This window comes from Polypterus senegalus, chromosome 2, assembly GCF_016835505.1.
Source record: "Polypterus senegalus isolate Bchr_013 chromosome 2, ASM1683550v1, whole genome shotgun sequence".
NCBI lineage: Eukaryota > Metazoa > Chordata > Cladistia > Polypteriformes > Polypteridae > Polypterus > Polypterus senegalus.
Window position 1 is genome coordinate 35391659 of NC_053155.1, and position 22098 is coordinate 35413756.

The following is a 22098-nucleotide window of genomic DNA, read 5'->3' on the forward strand; positions in this document are numbered from 1 at the left end:
ATTCTTGGTTGAGCTCATTTACAAATGGCTGGAATTCCTATTCTATTTCTGTTTCACACAGACAAGGTTCTGGGTATAAAAAGCAGAAGATGTTATTTTAACATGCAGATAGCGGGTGTAGCAGGCAGAGTGAAATTTGCACATAAGGAAAACTAAAAAGAAGCCAGGGAAGTTAATGACACAAAAGTAAACGGTACATGCCAGTAGTGAAAATGTAGAGGCAACATGTTTGTGTTTCTTGAATAACTTTGAACCACATCATAATGCTTGGATTTGTTGTGGTTCAAAACAGACATAGTTTGAAAACAACCAAATTTAAAGTTGACACCTACCAATCTTTTTTCTCCTCAATCACATTGACAGAGTCAGTAGGAACTGGCAAGGTTTCAGACTACTTTCATTTTGTACTATTGACACCATGATTGAAGGTCAAGCATGCAATCAAGAAATAGCCAGGCTGTGATATCAGTGCTTCAATATAAATCATAAATCAATTTAAAATATATTTACTTTAGAAAAGTTGAAAATTAAAATAGAATAAAATCAAGATTTACAGCAGATTCACACTTTGAATTAGGTTATGTGTTGTTAATGACAGCAACTCATTGGCAAAGGAGGATGAAAAACGCCTTTCATTTTGTTTGCACTAATAAATGCAGCTGCCTGCAAGCTGCAATCACCGATAAAATGTTGCTCAGGATTTTTTTCTATATCATAAATATTATTATGGCAAATTTCCTTGAAACATGATGTAATTCTGGGGCTATATCACCCAACCCAAAAGTTATCAATAATTTTCAGTCTCAGCAGAATTTTCCTTCGGAATTTCATAAATAAAACATTAAATTCAATTTATCTTGAGGGTGCAAGATGATCAACACGTCTTAAAGTAAGTGTGTTAGGCAATGCAGATTAAAGATTTTAGATATCAGAAAATACATACAAACCTGCAAAGAGACCCAAAAAAATAGATAAAAATAAACAAAAAGCACCACAGGAGTAACACCTGTAACATATATCAAATACACTTTGAAAGGACAACCTCTGTCACATATTTCTCTATGAAAAAGTAGGGTGAAATGACACCTTTTATTGGCTAAGTGAATAAACTACAAATGCAAGATTTCGAGGTAGCTAAGGCCCCTTTCATCAGGCAAGGTGTAACCATGACAAAGGGGCCTTAGCTGCCTCGAAAGCTTGCATTTGTAATCTATAGGGTGTCCCAAAATTCACACAAGATTTGAATTTGGCGCCATTTGTGCGGTAAAGTGTTGCCAACGAAAAAAAAAGACAGCGTGACAGCTCACAGTTCAGGGTTATTAAAAATGGAGCGCTACACGAAAGAACAACGCATTTTCATTATTGAGCAATATTTTTAAAATAATGAAGGTTTGGCAGCTACAGTTTGCAATTTTCGTATAAAATATGGTCGGAATAGTGATTTAACTTCATCAACTTTTTCGAACAAAAACATCTTCAGCGGTGAGGCTCATTTTTATCTTGATGGCTTCATTAATCGTCAAAATTGTCGCATTTGGGGTTCAGAAAATCCATGAGTGATTGTTGAGAAACAAATGCATCCACAACGTGTCACTGTTTGGTGCGCATTTTGTGCTGGAGGAATCATCGGATCATTCTTCTTCGAAAATGCGGCTGGTCAGGCAATAACAGTTAATGGTGCTCGCTATTGCAACATGATAATCCAGCTTTTTGTGCCTAAATTGCAAGATATGGATGTGGACAACATGTGGTTTCAACAAGACGGTGCCACATGCCATACAGCCAGAGAAATAATTCAATCACTGCATGAGTCATTTCCCGGTCGTGTAATTTCCCGTTTTGGTGATCAGAATTGGCCGCCCACATCATGTGATCATGTTGGACTTTTGGGGTTTTTTAAGTCTAAGGTTTATGCCACCAAGCCCACGACCACCCATGCCTTGAAGGAGGAAATTGAGTGCTGTATCAATGAAATTCAGCCACATTTATGCAAAACAGTCATGGAAAATTTCAACAAAAGAGTGCGTATGTACCAGCAAAGCCGTGGAGGCCATTTACCCGATATGATATTCCATACATAACCCTATACTGTATACTTTATGAATCAATTAAAAATGTACAATTTTTAATTAAAAACCTGTGTTCTCTATCAAAATGACTTCTTGCGTGAATTTTGGGACACCCTTTTATTTAGTTAGCCAATAAAAGGTGTCATTTCACCCTACTTTCTCCTGTATCAATCTATGGCTAACGTACAACACTCTACTGCTAGGTATGTCTCTGTGATAGATTAGAATCTCAATTGTTAATCCAGATTATATTTAAAAATAATGGTCACTTAAGCAGAAGGAAGACACTAATGGCCCAGCAAGTTTGTGTTTACACACTGCAACTAGCTATGAAGTAGAAGCAAACAATCCTTTTCTAAAATAAAATCTTGATGAAAATGTTGATGCTGTCATTAAGTATTGCAATGAATCTGGCAATGTGTCATTCAGTTATGGTTGAAATGTAATGATAATGCAATTATAACTTGTGCAGCTGCTGTATTGTCATATGTCACAGAGATAATGGAATTGTATTTTCAGACTTACCCTATGTAAAACAAGCAAAAATAACTGATATCATAATTTCCAAAATATATACTTTACAACCAAAGTTATAACAAATGATTAATTACTGTAATTAATAAAATCATGTTTTTATTTTTTTTTTATTTCAATAACTTTCAAGTTACTATCAGCGAGTATCTAGGATCTTCATATTATTCACAAGGATGCAGGAGAAATCATGCACCATTTTTTAAGCAAGCTGCCAAGTGTGATGTAAGGCAATAAAGGCAGGCACAGCTAGGTATTTGCTGCCTCTGGAACAACTTACAGGAGAACCAATGTACATTATGTTCATAGTCACTGCAGTGTAGCAAGCCAGCTCTGCTTCCTCTGCAATATCAGGCTGTTGCAACAAACTATGTTATGGATAAATCATTTTTATGACATTGTGATCAATAACTTTACAATATTATATAAAATCATTGTAAAAAATATATATTGCTTTGTTCCCTTGTGTATTGGCTGTTGTATTACATTGTTTGCATGCTAAATTTTACAATCCTGATAGTATCCGACTTTCCTGATGTTCCCAGTTTTACATTCTGAATTCAAAGCAGACTTCACTGACTGCTTATTGATTTACTGGCAATTCAACCTTTTCATCCTAATCAGTTTCACACTAGAACTTCAACCTGTGTGAAAACTGACAGTAAAAAAACAAACTGACAGTAAAAAGGTTGAATTCACAAACTGATAACATGATTTTAAAAAAAAGAATACTTAATCTTCAAAAAAAAATAAATCAAAATAAAATATTGATCTTCACCTATTGTGTTGGTAAAGTGGTCAGTCATTGTCCAACCCGCTATATCCTAACACAGGGTCACAGGGGTTTGCTGGAGCCAATCCCATCCAGCATAAGGCAGGTACAAATCTTGGGCAGGGCGCCAGCCCACCGCAGGGCATGCACACACACACACACACACACACACACACACACACACAGTAAGAACAATTTAGAATTGCCGATGCACCTAACCTGCATGTCTTTGGACTGTGGGAAGAAACCGGGGCACCCAGAGGAAACCCATGCAGATACAGGGAGAACATGCAAACTCCACGCAGGGAGGACTTGGGAAGCAAACCCAGGTCTCCTAACTGTGAGGTGGCAGCGCTATCCACTGCGCCACCATGCTGCCCTGGTAAAGTACTAATTTCTTAAAATTCAGTTTTTATATTTAACAAGTGACAAGAAATTGACAAACAAGAAATAATAGCGAAAACTGCTCTACAAAGAAAACACACATCCACATATTTCACTAAAACAGCAAGACTAAATAAATACATAACTATTTGAATGTCATGATAGTAATAACTAAACAGAAGTTTAAAAAAGAAATGCGCACTGTGCAGACACGGCCCCATCACAATGAAATACAAAGCAGTACCAAACAGTAGTGTCAAAACTAATTGTTACAGAAAGGTTTATCTTATATAATTATTTAATACTCCGCAGCTGAAAAATTGTAGCACATTGGATTTACTTTAGTTTATGTTTCAAGAAATTTGAATTGTCATCCTTTGCAATATGTTTTTCAGTTAACATTATTTATACTTTACAAACATTATGAAGCTGATTTATACCAAATATATATAGCTGAGTCAGCCCCCTTGGATTTAGAAAAAAATACATATATAATGAGTCTTGCTTATCTATTTGCATGATTTTTGTCTTTTGCTTTTAAGCTCCACATATAAAAACTATTTAATAAAAAATAAATACTGCAAACATTCACATTCCTACTTGAACTATTTAGACAGAATTAGTTGTGCTATTAATCAATAAAACATTATATTAATCATTTACAAATTAAATTGTTAGTACAGAAGTTATATGTACTATAATCACTTTTTTTAATCATGATAACTATAATAAGTGTTTTTTTCTACAAAAGGGAGTCAATGTATAATATTGCACTTATTCTGTCTTTTACATGCATTGATGGTCTGTTGATGTGTTCCTTATACAACATGCATCTGTATGGTGGAAATATTATGAGTGAACTGATACCATATGAGCCAAAGAAGCAAGATTAGATCCGTTATCATTTAAAAGTGCCAGTTAAAAGAATAAAAGGCAGTAGATAAGCATTTAACTGATTTGTAATGGGCACTAAATCTCTCATGAGCCCACAAATGATACAGTAAATTGGATTGCTACACAAGGATTATTATTCCACAGCTTTTCAAAACTAACATGGCATGAAATCTAATTTGCCTTGAAGGAAACGCACTTACAAATGTCTTTCTTGTCCAACAAAGCAGACGTAAAATACACACAAAGAAAGGAGGATGCATTTTCCAGGACTTTTTTTTGGGACTAACAAATAATGGCCACCATTAATCACTTTTGCATCAAGAATGGCAATGAATGCTCGCTCACTTTTTTTGAAAGTACCAGAAATAATTGATACTTCAAATATAGATAAAATGTATTATTATTATTGCTACAATTTAAACATAATCATAGCAAAGCCAAGAAAAAACAAGGAAATACTTGTTTTTGATACTGGTATGATACGAGAAGTTAAAGCATTCTGCACATTTTAGAGCTTGTGTTTAAAACTACCTTTTACAAATTGGTTCAATGATGATTTCTTCACTCAGTGACCTGAAAAATTAAACACTGGCTCTCTCTATGAAATTCATGTACAATTGATAAGCAAAAAAGAGGAAGTATGTTTCAGAGTGTAAAGGTAATTAACTGAAGGCAAGGGAAAGAACTTTGATTTTTCAATTTTGTCTTTAAAATTCAAATAGAACACTCTGAACTGATTAATTGTTGATTGAAGCACATTCAAAGCATTCTGAAATCTAAAGTCATTCTAAAAGAAACAATTAAGTTCTAAAATTTTTACCAAGAAAGCTAAATGAAAGAAGTAGAAAATCTAAACGAAATTATGGTCAGGTAGAATCATCCAATATTTACTGGAGCACTTAATACATGTTTTTATTCAAAAAACAAATGAAAAATTCTTCAATTTGCTTCAGCTAAGTCAAAGGTACACAGGGCCTATCCTGACAGTATTGGGTGGAAGAAAGGAAGCAACATTGAGAAGGGCACCACAATTTAAAGTTTGCAGTAGGCCAATTTGAAATCACCAAATCACATTACATAATTTTTTGCTGTGAGGCACGTCAGGCTTACTGACCGCAGTCTCTGATCAGCAGGCAGTTTGGTGTAGTGGTTAACACTAGAATCCCTGAAGCCTATGAAAAAACTCATAATCCCGGGCCACCTTGAATTCCTTCACACCTCTCCATTAGCATCTTTTGTTTTGCAAATGTGAGATCAGCACAAGCAGCAAGCAGCCTTCTATCCCATCCCCCCACCGCTGCAGCTCAACTCAGGCAAAAAGTTCTACCAGCTTAAGTTTGTTTATCTGGGTGTGAAGTGCTTGGAGTTGTATATGGTAAATAATATGTCATTATTTGGAACACGTTATTTGGTGTTCCGTCTCTACAATGATCTGGGTAAATGTAGGATGACAAGAAATGTTGAACACATACCTAAAACAGAAACTTTTTTCATGTTACAGTACTAATGACAAAATTTTGACATGAAGTGTACAATGTGTGAAGACTGAAGTCCAAATATCAAATAAATACTTTCACAATAGGTAGAAGTATAACAAAACAAGTGTACTTTTACTCAAGAATATAACCGAAGATAAAATTAAATTGGATTAGAGTACAACGTTGACACAACTGCTAAATTAACCTGCAAAACAAAAGATGTTAATAGAGAGGTGCAAAACAATTTAAGGTAACCCGGGATAACAAGCTTTTTTGTAGGCTTTAGGGATTCTAGTGTTAAGGCTCTGGACTCCAAACCTGAGGTTGTGGGTTCAAATCCAACCACTGACAACGTGTGACCATGAGCAAGTCACTTGAACTGCCTATGCTCCAACTGCAATCAATTGTACCCTAAAAGTTGTTAAGTCGCCTTGGATAAAGGTATCAGCCAAATAAGTAAATGTAAACGATCTTGGAATCACATCATGTAAAATTATACAGTGCATCCGGAAAGTATTCACAGCGCATCACTTTTTCCACATTTTGTTATGTTACAGCCTTATTCCAAAATGGATTAAATTAATTTATTTCCTCAGAATTCTACACACAACACCCCATAATGACAACATGAAAAAAGTTTACTTGAGATTTTTGCAGATTTATTAAAAATAAAAAAATTGAGAAAGCACATGTACATAAGTATTCACAGCCTTGAAATTCAAAATTGAGCTCAGGTGCATCCTGTTTCCCCTGATTATCCTTGAGATGTTTCTGCAGCTTAATTGGAGTCCACCTGTGGTAAACTCAGTTGACTGGACATGATTTGGAAAGGCACACACCTGTCTATATAAGGTCTCACAGTTGACAGTTCATGTCAGAGCACAAACCAAGCAGGAAGTCAAAGGAATTGTCTGTAGACCTAAGAGAAAGGATTGTCTTGAGGCACAAATCTGGGGAAGGTTACAGAAATATTTCTGCTGCTTTGAAGGTCCCAATGAGCACAGTGGCCTCCATCATCCGTGAGTGGAAGAAGTTCGAAACCACCAGGACTCTTCCTAGGGCTGGCCGGCCATCAAAACTGAGCGATCGGGGGAGAAGGGCCTTAGTCAGGTAGGTGACCAAGAACCCGATGGTCACTCTGTCAGAGCTCCAGAGGTCCTCTGTGGAGAGAGGAGAACCTTCCAGAAGAACAACCATCTCTGCAGCAATCCACCAATCAGGCCTGTATGGTAGAGTGGCAAGATGAAAGCCACTCCTTAGTAAAAGGTACATGGCAGCCCACCTGGAGTTTGCCAAAAGGCACCTGAAGGACTTTCAGACCATGAGAAACAAAATTCTCTGGTATGATGAGACAAAGATTGAACTTTTTGGTGTGAATGCCAGGCGTCACGTTTGGAGGAAACCAGGCACCGCTCATCACCAGACCAATACCATCCCGACAGTGAAGCATGGTGGTGGCAGCATCATGCTGTGGGGATGTTTTTCAGCGGCAGGAACTGGGAAACTAGTCAGGATAAAGGGAAAGATGACTGCAGCAAAATACAGAGACATTCTGGATGAAAACCTGCTCCAGGGCGCTCTTGACCTCAGACTGGGGTGACGGTTCATCTTTCAGCAGAACGACGACCCTAAGCACACAGCCAAGATATCAAAGGAGTGGCTTCAGGACAACTCTGTGAATGTCCTTGAGTGGCCCATTCAGAGCCTTGAATCCGATTGAACATCTCTGGAGAGATCTTAAAATGGCTGTGCACCGACGCTTCCCATCCAACCTGATGGAGCTTGAGAGGTGCTGCAAAGAGGAATGGGCGAAACTGGCCAAGGATAGGTGTGCCAAGCTTGTGGCATCATATTCAAAAAGACTTGAGGCTGGAATTGCTGCCAAAGGTGCATCAACAAAGTATTGAGCAAAGGCTGTGAATACTTATGTACATGTGATTTCTCAGTTTTTTATTTTAAATAAGTTTGCAAAAACCTCAAGTAAACTTTTTTCACGTGGTCATTATGGGGTGTTGTGTGTAGAATTCTGAGGAAAAAAATGAATTTAATCCATTTTGGAATAAGGCTGTAAACATAACAAAATGTGGAAAAAGTGATGCGCTGTGAATACTTTCCGGATGCACTGTACAATTAAAAATCACTGGGAATATCTGCTTTACCGCCTGAGTTGCAATCTTCAACATAGTCATGCTCGTTCCTTTTATGTAATGTCAATTGCGTCATATCGAAACTATGTGAAGGTTTAACAGCTGTGGAAAACTGAATCTCAGCCTCTACTCTTTTTTCTTTTTTTCCATTCTGTTTTAGTAGGTAAAATATAATAAATCAGAAAGACAAGCCTCTCTTCTGTTTGCAAGGGTGAAAACATGCATGTTTTGCATTCCTCTTTGCTACATTCTATGCATTGTACTTCTGGATGAAAATTATTGGTTGCCATCTCTTTTGCAAACACAGCCTGGCCCTCTGACTAAATAGAAATCAACTTGTAGCCAGTCACAGACTAGTCTGACTCGGATATTAGTTATGTCACATTAGGGAATGGGTTTAAGGGAGCGTGCTGCTGACTGCATCCAACTAGCTTAGTTTATGTCAATAAAGGCTACAACTGAAAAATTAGTGGATAAGTCATCTATTGTAACATGGGCTTAACACACACCTTCAGCGATCTGTGAGGAAAACTACAGAGAAAGGCCAAAGCAGACCTGGAGAGAATGTGAAAACTCCACACAATCCAACAGCCCAGTCAAATATAAAAGAATGAAAATTATGTCAGAAACTATGTTTAAAGACTCAGGAGAAATGTATGACATTTACTACCAAATACTGAAAACATAAAAGAAATGTAATATGTAATCCTTCCAGTGTACCTATTAGGAGTTTAGACATTGGCAAAACAGCCTCTCTAGCTGAAAAGGAGGCTCTCTGGACAACCACACATTTAAAAATGGTGCTCTTTCTGGTTGTGCAGAATACTACTTCATCAAGGACAACAACAGTAGAAGTATTGTCATATTTGTAGCAGTTCAACTTAATTCATCTGAATTCAGTTTGTATTGTCCCAAAAGGAAAATTCACTTGGTCAGCAGGATTTATAAAAAGTGACTATGATGTAACACTGCCAAACAGAAACTTAGTATAAGTAACTAGATGTACAAGTGAGAATAACACTAAAGGTATAACATTAGATCATAAACATTACGTATAAAATTAAATCAGTAATAAGACTCAACTAAAAATCAAAATGATAACTGTTCATCCCATGATTTAAATCTATGGAGGTAAAGTAGAACATTGCTATTTTACTGTACCATTTTACAATTTGATTTATTCTGAGTTTGTTGCCGACATTAAGATTTTCCAACCTAGCTGGCTTGTAGAACATAATTACACACACTCTATATGCAATCATTTTAAATGATTTGACATAATGGTAGGACTTACATTTAAAACACTCAGCTTCCTCAGATAGTAGAGGCAGTAGATATGCTGCTGTCCCTTTTATCAGATGGCTCTGTATTTTCATTAACAGTCAGTTTTGATTATATGATTGTCCTCAGATAATTGTAACTGTTAAGAATATCCACTACCTGCTCTGTAGATGATTTGTTTCCTGTGGATAATTGGTGTTTCAGTAATTACATGTCTATTGCACTTAGATCAGTTCTAGTTAAAGTATTTGAATGGCTTGTTCTAACCCATCTTAAGTCTGTTACTGCTGCTCATCTTGACACTCAATTTGGACACAGAGCAAAAAGATCTGTGGACAATGCCATTAACATAGGCCTTCCATTTGTGCTAGAGCATCTGGACTCTAAAGGAACTTATACCAGACTTCAGTTCAGCACTTAATGCTATTGTCCCACAACTGTTGTTAACCAATCTTCTAAAAAAAATAACAATGCATCCACTTGTAAACGGACTTACAGTTTTATGATAAACCAAAAACAGTGTATTCAGATGGGCTCCCATCTCATGCCCCTCAAGGCCAAGACCAAAAACCAATGAAGCCACTATTACTAGACATTACTAATGGAAATGAAACACCTTGCAGAGAGCAGGGAACACATCATGCGTCTTGGCATGCCACCAATAATCTGGTGCTCAATAATACCAAGACAGTGGAAATGGCAAGTGACTTTTGTAAACAGCAGTTACAATCTCTCCCCACTAGAAACAAATACGTCTGCAGTCAAAATGGTGGAATCTTAAATTTTTGGCTTGTGTTCCTTACTTACTAATGTGTTCTCTCATATACAGTTAGAAGGTGTGTGTATGTACAGTATATGTACATATATGTATAGTGCATGGCCAATTTACATTCCTGTACATTAAGCACTGGTGATTCTGATTCTTAATTTCTTAGTTTTTGTAACATTTAGGTGTAGGAAACACTCAATAAACCACTTTACATACTCGTCTTCCACGGGACCTTCACTGGTTTCATCTATACTAATAAAAGGCAAAGCCCTCACTGACTGACTGACTGACTGACTCATCACTAATTCTCCAACTTCCCGTGTAGGTAGAAGGCTGAAATTTTGCAGGCTCATTCCTTACAGCTTACTTACAAAAGTTAAGCAGGTTTCATTTCGAAATTCTACGCGTAACGGTCATAACGGTCAAACACGTCCGCCATGTTGAACTTTCTTATTCATGGCCCCATCTTCACGAAATTTGGTAGGCGGCTTCCCTGCGCTAACTGAAACCAATATACGTACTTATTTCGGTGGTATGACGCCACTGTCAGCCGCCATATTGAACTTTCTAATGTCACTAATTCTCCAACTTCCCGTGTAGGTAGAAGGCTGAAATTTGGTACTTATTTCGGTTGTATGATGCCACTGTCGGCCGCCATATTGAAGTTTTCAACGGTCTTTGTTACTTATGGGCCCATCTTCAAGAAATTTGGTACGCGGGTTCCCAACGCTAACTGAATCCTACTGACGTACATATATACGTCCATAGCCTGCAGCTCGGTCCCCCATCCCAACGCCTCCCACGTGGTTGGCTGCCTGCCTATATAAGGCCGTCCGTCGCTCCAGTCTCTACATTCCCTTCCTTGCTTCGCCACGAGATTCACATCTCCCTGCTGATAACTACAGCCTTTTTATTTAATCCACGGCTTCTCCGATGTTTTATTGTTCATTTATTACGATTATAGTTATTGTGTAGGTATTTTAGACTTACTTTACATTGTTCAGGTACCCATTTCCTTTATCATTCCTACCGTACCCGCATTAACATGTTTATCGAGGTGATCACCATCGATCAAAGAACTGTCATTTACCGAGTGGTTTCCATTCTCAGAGATGGCACCTACCTTTTCCATTCTCTTTGTTACATATTGCACGGCCATATCAGGCTCACTCTTGATATCCGGAGGAACATTGTGTCTTATATATTGAATGACTGGGACAGATTCAAGGTATGGACTGATGACAGTACAGGAGATAATTATACTACACAGGAGCACTATAAGAGTGAAATGCTTAAGCCCTTCACCCATGCATCTGCATGTGAGTTGATGGCTGCCGCTGAATTGTTCGGTTGTTGCTTTCAAGTGTACCGAAATGGCCAAATATTTTATACCTTTCAACAACCACCTATGCGTCTTAAACATCTTAGATTGAGAGGTGACGATTTCAGTAGTGGACACTTTGTTGTTTATGAATATTTAAACTCTCAAAAGCTGGATGTGAAGTTATCGATGAAACTGGTTGTATGCTTACAACGCTTGACAGATGCCGAATGTCACTTCAACACAAGTCCTGCAAATATTGTCGTAATTGGAACAAACCATGAAACTCAAACCGATTATGACAGCAGCAATCCAAGCTGTGAAATTTGAGACAAGATTGCTTTTCACATGGCCAACTGTGCGTTGCATGCTCAAGAGTAAGCGCAGCGCACAGCTTGGTCATATTACAACCGGAGGGCCGAACTGACAATGTGGTTTACAAGGAGATCCTTAACAAATAATTATTGGTATATTTTCCCTCAGTTTGAAAGGTTTAATTTTCTTCTTAATAAATATTTTAAGGCAGTACTTCGCCGCTGCGAAGCGCGGGTATTTTGCTAGTTCTCAATAAGCAGGTTTACAGTAACTGAATGAACAGCAAATTTTAAGATAAACCTATTTTCAAATTTACTGCAATAACAATTCATGTAGAGAATGTACAAAAGAGGTGAAATAACAAACCCCTGAGGGGACCCTGTGGATGGGAACAGCATGTCAGACAGACAACAATTTACTTTCACTCTGCGAGTCTTGTCTGTTAAAAAGTTAATCAACCACCCTACCAAAATTAAATTAAAATATTTTATAAGTCTCTGTCCAAGGAGGAAGGGCTAAAGAGTATTACAAGCTGAGAAGTCTACAAATTGGAGCCCTGCAAGAGTGTTGATGCCACCCCAAGTGGTTATATAACAGATGAAATTAATCTAATAAACCCTGAGTTTTCTTTGTTAAGTTCATCTTTGTACATTTTTCAAATCATTTCATAATCAGTAATGTCAGTGCCACTGGTCTGAAGTCATTTAAAGATTTAAGGTTTTTATTCTTAGCTACTGGGATAACTGTAGTCTGTTTCCACAGCTTTGGAACTTTGGAACTAATGAGAACCTAAATATAAAGTAAAAAAAAAATGGAGCTGAGCTGCTCTGCATTAAGATTTCAAGATCCTTGCACTAAATACACAAATTCTGCAATCTGGAACTTACAGAATCTAGTAGGACACTTAGGTAACCTTTTAGCGCAAACATTCTAGGATTTTGTCCATTTTTTTAGTACTGAAACATGGGTGGTTTGCATCCCAGCAGGAGATGAACATAGCAAAGTGCTGACTCAATAACATGACACTGCTGGTCAGCTAAAATTGTGATAGAATGTTCATTATATAACAAAGTAACAGCTTCAGGTGAGTTACAAAAAGTAGCATCAGGAAACCTGTAGTGAAAAGCAAACATGTCCTGGGCTTAAAAGATTTTTTAGTTCAAAGGAACATCGGTACTATATCATTGCACAGAACAAAGCAGGCTGCACATTTTGATCTAAATTCATTCCACAGTCATGTTTGATAGGCATAATAAGAAATGTTAATGGGTCATTCCATGTCAAATCAACCAATGGCCCACAAACTTTGGACACAAAAAGTTCTGGAAAAATTACCAGGTATATTGTCCAAGGTACAGCCAGTTTACCAAGGGACAGGGGGTGTTGACATTATTCAGCCTCTTTTTTTCATAAAATTTCACAAATACATAGCTCAAAAACTAAACCACCGAGCGGATCATACTTTCCACACTGGTACATTAATTGGTACAGGTATAATAAGTGACAAAATTAAATGAATTGGTCCAGATGACCCTGCACGGTCAAAGAAGCCCATTGAAATTGACCAAACTTTTCAGTTTTTGCCTTATCTATGTTTCGGCCACAGAAACATTTGTAACCAACACGGACTTTTGATTTCTTTTCCCATATTCAGATAAGTATATAGACTTTCTGAAATAGTAATAAACATAAATGTAACTGTATCAGGGTTTGAATAGCAGACCTCTCAAATTCAAACAATCCTTTTGGACTTCATTTTCTGAGCACCCTAATGGCATGTGGGAATGTGCAGATAATTTCTTTAATATTTCGTTTATTATACATTCTCCCCTCTTTCTCAAAACATAAACCTTACTTTTCTTTTACAAATCTTTCATATTTATTTTCCATCCTAAACACAGGCTGAATGCACCATGTGTCAATAACTGTAATGGTTCAGTTTTCAATCAGTAAGTTATCAAAAATGCCAAACTTTTTATCATATCAAATGATGATGTCTTATCTCATGCAGCTGAACACAGAATGTGATTTTCCACAGCCAAAAGAGTACCTAGTACTTGAGAATACCATCCCTACAGAAGATGGCACACTCAAAGTCAGCCAGGTGTCTGATGAAGACAGTTAATTGACTGTCCAAATATACACCACTGAAGCAGCAGCTGAGATCCTGCCCTCTCCCAATCAACCTCCTGATGGATCTGATGCATCCCCGACATTAGACCAGTGTCCCATTTGAGGCTATGTTCACTGCATGTATGATGAAAAATGCTGCATTGGTGTGATTCATTACAAGAGTGAAGCGGAATCAGACATCTTGATATGTTTCATGCATCCAAACTATTCTGCAAAGTCTTTCCACTGGCCACCTACAAACATTTGTCGGGTGCCATTACAGTGTGTTATTGTACAGCTTAATAGACCTACAAGTCAGTGGGAGGCAGTACCATCTTGATCTCAAAGACAAAGATGGTGTACACTCTGCACTTCGATTGTAACAAAAATGAAATGGGTCACATTCCTGCCGCTGCAATACCAAGATGTTAACATTTTATTATAAATAATGTTGTACTTAATGATAAATCAAACAGCTGTTGTTCATATGTGCTTAAAGTGCCTTTGGCGATTTTTTTTTTCATTAATATTATACCCAAGTTTGTGATGAAGAACTTGATGATTATCATTACTGACAAATGGTGAATTTAGCCAGTGTTCAGAATGGATAATAAAAAAAATGAAAGGTGCACATTAGAAAAGTAAGATTTGTTTTTTTGAGAAAGAATGGTCCATGTAGGATACAGGAAAAAATATTTAAAAAATGTCTGAACATTCCCATAGTGCATTAAGCTGGTCTGAAAATTAGGCCAAAAATTATTTTTTCAAATTTGAGAGGTCTGCTAGTCAAACCTTGAGTCTTGTTTGTTTATAACCTTTTGAAAAGTCCTGTGTAGCTATCTAAACATGGAAAAAAAATTCAGCAGGCTGTATCAGTTAGAAGTATGCTTTCTAAAAGCCTAAACGTGGCAAAGCCAAATATGAAAAATATTTTTCTGTCCATTTTTGAAGTTCTCCTATTACCAAGTGGTGTCATCTGGAACAAACATTTTGATTGTGTTAGGTACTATACCTATAAAAAGATACCAGTATGCAAAATTTGAGCCTGCTAGGTTGTTTAGTTCTTGAGATATGGTTTTGTGAAATTAATGCAAAAATAAAGCTGTGTCAAATTTGGCATAAAGTTGGCTGCATCTTGCAAAGTATTGATCTTGCATCAAAGTAATTTTACAGCTAACATGGTACACCTCAGAAATTTTTAGTGACCAAAGTATGAAAGATTTCTGGGAATATTGGTTGATTTGACAAAAAATGACTGTAGTTTGATTGAAATGACCTGCCCGAGTTGAACTATCCATATGCAGAAACCTTGATATTTAACACCATACTTTCTGCACCTCTCTAACCTATCCAACAAGGTTTCACGCATATAACACATCCATACAAGGAATGAATAAGCCATGGACAATATATAAGAACAGGGCAATTTTGCAAATACCTCTAAGATCAATGTGGTAATATGAAAGGCACATATTTTGTTAGGAAAGAAATACATTTTGTCAAATGTAGAGAAAGTATACACTCACCCAGTGCTGCATCTAGCCAAACTGTAGAATCTTCTGGGTATCCCCCTAACTTTCCAACTTGCCTCTCCCTGAATCCACCACCTTAGTATATTGTATAAAAGCTTTAATGTGAGATTATATATATATATATATATATATATATATATATATATATATATATATCTCCTTTATAAATTTTAGCCTAATTGATAATAACAATAATGTTCCAGGGTATCAATGTGCCGTTACTCTTTATTACTTGATAAAGCCAAAAGTATCGTTTGTAATAGATACAATAACAACAAAAACGACAATCTTACTACTACTAAAATATAAAATACTACTAAATAATATTAAAATAAAAAATACTAATACTATTGGATGTGCTTAATAAACATACATAATGAAGTAAATTCAGTGTCGAAGTGAAGCTGAATATTTAGATATTTAAAAAGTTAACATGTGAATATATCACCGACACTTAAGAATTGATCTAAATTAATCATCAGTTGAAGATAGTCTGCGCTAATTGGTCTTTCTGAATGTCAAAATTGCTAGCATGGTGCTTTTTCACAACTGTGCCAATAACTAACTAATAAGCAGGAGAGCTGACGTGTTGGTTAAATTTACAAATGTATCCTTCATATATTGAAGAAGGTTAGTAGCCTTTTAAAAACATGTAGAGGTCCCGAGGTCAGGTCCATGTGTCAGCTGGGTACTGCGACATCAGATAATCTCTGTTAAACACTTGATATCAAAACTATTACACATAATGCTAAAGTTACTCCAGGAAACCAGTAACTTTGGTTTAGTGGTGATTGATGTACTGTAATGTTAGTTTACTTGAAGTTAGGCAAATTCTAAACACATTTGTAGGTGCAAAATAAGCTGCTTCTTCGTGTGTTCATTCTTTTTTCTTTTCTCTGCTTCCGATTTTGACTTGCAGGCACCTCTCTGCTCATTACTGGTAAATGATCACAGAAGACGACTGTCAAAGACGTTAATCTGACGATTCATGAAACAGCAATAACACAATTAGATATGCACCTGCCCCAATTGGTCTCAACGGGTCCCACACACAATATGTGATAGTGCGTATAGGAAGGGGCAGCTCTGTCCATCACACAGAAAGCAAAGAATAGGTCCCATAAGCTCCAAGGTAACAATACAGTTTGCTGCACTACTGTATCATCCTCTCTAGAACAAACGTATAACTGTTAAATTTAAACATGGATTTCTACCAGCGACCACTTAGTCAAACACTACTACAAGGTACAGTTAGATCCATAATTTGGACAGTGACACAATATTCAGTATTTTGGCTCTGTATGCCACTACTATGGATTTGAAATTAAGCAATCATTATGAGATTGAAGTGCAGACTTTAGGTTTTAATGGATTTACCAAAAATATCATGGAATGAGAAGTCAAGCGAAATTACACCTTTTATTGGCTAACTAAAACTATTACAATAGGCAAGCTTTTGAGGCAACTCAGGCCCCTTCTTAAGGCAGTTGCCACGAAAGCTTGCATTTTGTAATATTAATAGTTAGCCAATAAAAGGTGTCATTATGCCTTGACTTCTCATTACATCCATAATGGCTAACAGGGTATAATATCCCTATACTTCAAAAATATTATATAAGCCATTTAGAAATGACAACCATTTTTCTGCATAGCATCACATTTCCAGGGCCTTAAAGAATCCACCAAATGGTTTATATTATCTCTTTTGCATACTCAGCCTAAGAATGATCTGCTTTTACATGCATTGACAACTCTTTGGACCTCATATCGAGAGTTCACAGTGAGTTTCCAAATGAAATTCCACACTTGGAATCAATTCCAGATCTTTTACTGGCCTAATGGGGACTGCTCCAACCTGGCTATGGAACAGCTTGTCAGTCAAATGTCCAAATACCTGTACTCTTAACCTCCTGATATGGGAGGGCTATGTGACAAAATGACTGTCATTCTTATACTGCTCACACCATATTTTTAGTAAACCCCATAATTCAAAGCTGAAAGTATATACTTCGATCACATAGTTATTGCATTGTGGTGTTGAACTGAACCAAAATTATGAAAAATGTGTCATTGTCCAAATACTTATGGCCCTACCTATAGGAGCTTTGAGGGAAATGTGTAGATGCTGAAGCTTTTTAATACAGACAAACAGACCTCAATAGGAGAAATAACATAAATGTTCAAATTATAAAGAGAATTATTAAGGTAAATATCTGCTGTTACATCAAAATAAGTTCTTCAAATAGAATGTTGTTATTACATTAATGTTAGAAGTTCATTCTCAGACTGTAGCACTTTGGGCATCTTCAAATACTGATGCTATTATACTTTGAAAGAGTTAGAAGGAGAGAGAAAGGGTGGAATTATGTGCTGATTACAGCACATTTCCACACCCACCACACGACAAATCACCCAGTCTGGGACCTGTGTGCAGCCATGCAGTGGGCAACACCTCAGCAACACATTGGAACAGTGTGAGGTTTTCCTCAGTGGGTGAAGCGTCAATCGTGCCACCAACCCCCAAATTATTCCCTTGCAAGTTGAAAGACCTGTTTGCAGGGTTGGATGTAGGCTAACTTCATACCCAGGATGAAGCAATTGCAGGTTAAGGGCTTTGCTCAAGGGCCAAATGGAGTATAGTCATTTCTGGAGTTTATGGGATTAGAACCAGCAACCTTCCAAATGCTAATTACAGCCTTGGTCGAGCGGATTGTTCTCATTAAAATCTTATTCTGCGGTGCTCTGGATGCTTCTCAAAAACCACCACTAGGCTGAAGGCAAAAATCCCTCTGGGTTGAAAAACAATAGCAAGTGCTTAATGAAGAGGTCTAGTAATTGTTTCTCATAGAGAACTGAGGCACTGAGTGGTAAAGTGAAGGGATAAACTCTGAGGAGAGATTGTGGCTAGATGCAATTACTGCACGATCTGGGGTGTGAAATACTAATAATATAAATTAATGCAGGTATGATGACCAGATTTTCTTGGAACTAACATGGGACAGGATTTCCTCCAACTCGCTGCAAAAATTCTATAATAGCAATAATATAACATATACTCTCACCCATCGCACAAGTCAAAAACTGTTTCTACTTACAACATGAGGAACCACCATATAGCTCTACAGACTACATCAGTAGTGAACTGTGCACAAACCAATTACAGGCATGAAACCAGTAGGTATAACAAAAAATAAAGAAGACAACCTCATAAAATGACAAAACCTAACTACAAGCTATGTTTACACCAAAACTTGTGAGCACTGCTGTGCTATAATTAGTAAAAGCATAAAATAAAAATGTTCTTTCATAGTTAGATGTGCTTGGCTCCTTATATTCAACCTGTATTTTTTTACTTGAAACAACTTACTGACCAAGTGCAAACACTGCTAAAGCATGCTGTCTGTATTGCAGTAGCTTTTTTAGGTGTGAATTTCACAATCATAGTAGGACAGCTGATTAGCAAGATATTTCTTGTTTTAAATTTTCATAGATTATACTGTACACAGAGCACTAACATTTTTATGAATTACCACAATGAGATCTTCTTAACAACATCTTTAAAATCGATCAGGGATTCACATATTTACTAAGTTTAAAGAGCTAAACTAATCCACATGCTGACCACTACCTAAAGAGGGAACAGAGTGAAGACACTCAACTGAGACGGCAAATGTGCAGATGGTGAACCTTATGTTGCTTCTTTCTGCTTCACCTGCTAACTAATAACATTCTTTTATCATTAATTGCAGAATACCATTATTCTGGGAAACATCCTGTCACAGAAATACAAACACACACAGCCTCACATCAATCTTCTTGACTCCATTGTACACTTTCAGAGCACCTTCACCACAAGGCCAACATTTTTTCACAGAATGTTTTATGGCATTTTAAGGCAACTGTTCATTAACTTTATATTCTGTTATATTACTAACAAATTGATTTATTATTTACATGTTTACAAGCATAGTAAAACACAGCACTTTTGTAAATATAAATAATAATCTGTATTAAACTGTTTAGTGTTGTCATCCGGAATTACACCAAGGGGCCACTTTTTTAGGAACACCTGCTTGTTACAGAAAATAGCATACACTTCCAAACTACCACTCAGTGATTAAACTACCATTCAAACTATGTAATTATTTGACCAAACATTAAGATACCGTATCTAGGTGACTTTGATCCTGTTATGAATGTTGGTGTCAGACAGTGTACTTGTAGCATCTCAGAAGCAAGTCCCCTTATAGGATTGTCACACACTATTTACAGTAGAGTTTAGAGATGATGGTGCATGGATGTGGTAAGAGTGGACATGCAGGTGATGGGTGTAACAGAGCAAGATATGGGAAAAAGATGTTCCGCTGTATCATCCCCTAACAGAAGCAGCTGAAAGAAGACGACGAAAAAAAAGGTGCAATAAACAAAAACAAAAAAAGCTATTAAGTGGTGGTTCTCGGTTTTGAAAAAACGTTACTAAAAAGACAGTAAGGTCAAAAGATGATGACCAAGCTCATTTAAGCTAACCAAATGGCTGTAAATATTTTGAAATAACATCCATTTACAACAGTGATGCTCAGAAGGGTCACAGAAAAGTCTGTAGGATCTATCAGGCTGAAGAAAAAAAAAATACTGTGCAAAATTACTGAATCCATGTCTAGAAGAATGCAGCCTACTCTGGAGGAAAAAGGAATCCCATTTTAATTCAGATGCAGTAAATGTCTCTCTCTCTCTCTCTAACAGTTTATTGGTCATGCTCTAGAGAGGTCCATTATTATTGCTATTATTTTAAAAAGATATAAAAATACTAAATAAATACTAGCAAACAAACATTCAGCTTATTAGTGATTTTGGCTCAGAAAGTGTACACAAATAGACAACTTCCTTCACCTGCCAGCAACCAATGAAAAATTTAAATGTATGCCATTTACACATCTCGGACATAATTGTGCCAGAAAATCATGTATTATGTGCTCAGATTCTGCAGAGTTCAGACTAAGGCAAAGCCTCAGGGGATCCCACTACATCTATCTTGCTATTCCAGAATCTTGCAGTACTGTTCTATGGAAAGCACTAGATAAGCTGTTTGTCTATGTCAGCATCTCACCTTCTGCTCCCCTATACTTTATCAAAATGGTTTTAGGCAAAAGACGCTATAAATAATAGTTCACAGTATGGTAAAACTTGATACGGACTTCGCCAAAATTAAAATATTGATAAAATCACGTGCAACTTCGTTCCCACTAACAGTCAAAAAACAACGGGATACTCGAGAGCTTCGACTTTTTTTCTCACACAAGAAACTGTCACATTACTGAGCGCGAGGAGATGGAGGGACCTTCTGCATGCCCTTCCCCTATGCGAGTCACATCAGCATTGCCTGTCTCTCAAACGACACCTCATGCACATGCATGCGGAGATTGCTCGTCTGTCACATTTACTGCCGTTACAGTAGCTGAGGCGAAAAGATCATGAATTACGAAAACATGGTGAGATTTTCAACTCAGGATACCATTTTTTTTACTTTAGTCACATGTCACTTTTAAAATCGGTACGTGTTTTCCTAAAATATAACAATCCGCCCATACGATATAAATGCCTCTCACTCACCAACTGTCGCCACAGTGTCCAAGTCCTCCAACCTGTACACGCGATGTTCCGCAGCGGCTGTGGTAGCGCAGTGAGCCGCGCCGCTGGTTGCCCCAGGAGTAGAAGCAGCAGCAGCAGCAGCGGCAGCCGCCTCCGCCTCTTTCCCGCCTGTGCCCACTTCACAACTCGTGGCAGCAGTGCAGATCACTCCGGGGAAAGTCTTCGTCTTCGCCGTTGCCATCTTTTCTGCATTGGTCGGACAGCGGTTTTGGCCAGACTCCTTTCCTTCCTAATGGCCACACATGTGTTGTTGCGGTTGTTGTGGCTTTGTTCCAGGAGTTCGGCGGGTCTTTAATCTCTAATTTCACGTTCACAGGTTTTTGTTCAACCCCTTTGTTTTGACTTCCGCCATGCCAGTCTTCAATCCCCTTTTTCCTTTTCAGTTTCACTACTGCAAACTGTCCGCTGATGTTTAAATATCTGATAGTGAAGCTGGAAAACAAGCCGACAAGACTGACTTAGCTTTTTGAGTGTTAACCTCCTTGCCCAAAACAAGAATTCTCAAACTTCCTCATCTGATGCCAACCCCACTGCCTTTCGGACGTGATCCTCCAATTAGGGGAAACACAGCGTCGTATTAAAAAATTAACATTAGCGTTATTATAGTCCACTCGTCTTCTGGTTTGTTTTTCGATTTGAAATAACGAAACGGTTCCTGCCTTCCACCTCAAATATATCCAAACACGGGCTGTTCCTTTCTACTTCGGTTACAATTTCAAACTGCTTCACACATCCATTCCCGCAAGGAAAATACTGAACCGAGTTTGGTCTTAATTGACAGGCCTGCAAAACCAATCACCATTCGCCCGCGAGCATTTCGACCAATGAGTGTCGACGAAAGGCG

General features: G+C 37.4%; 1 protein-coding gene across 1 annotated transcript in view; it reads right to left on the reverse strand.

Moving 5' to 3' along the window:
• The window catches only part of prkx (protein kinase X-linked), a gene marked incomplete at its 5' end in the record, with an annotated part of 186656 nt that extends 165258 nt beyond the window's left edge, over positions 1–21398 (reverse strand). Inside the window, one exon of the mRNA XM_039746226.1 lies at positions 21216–21398. Within this exon, the coding sequence (XP_039602160.1) occupies positions 21216–21398 (183 nt within the window). The remainder of the gene's footprint in view (positions 1–21215) is intronic.
• Positions 21399–22098: the final 700 nt, after the last annotated feature.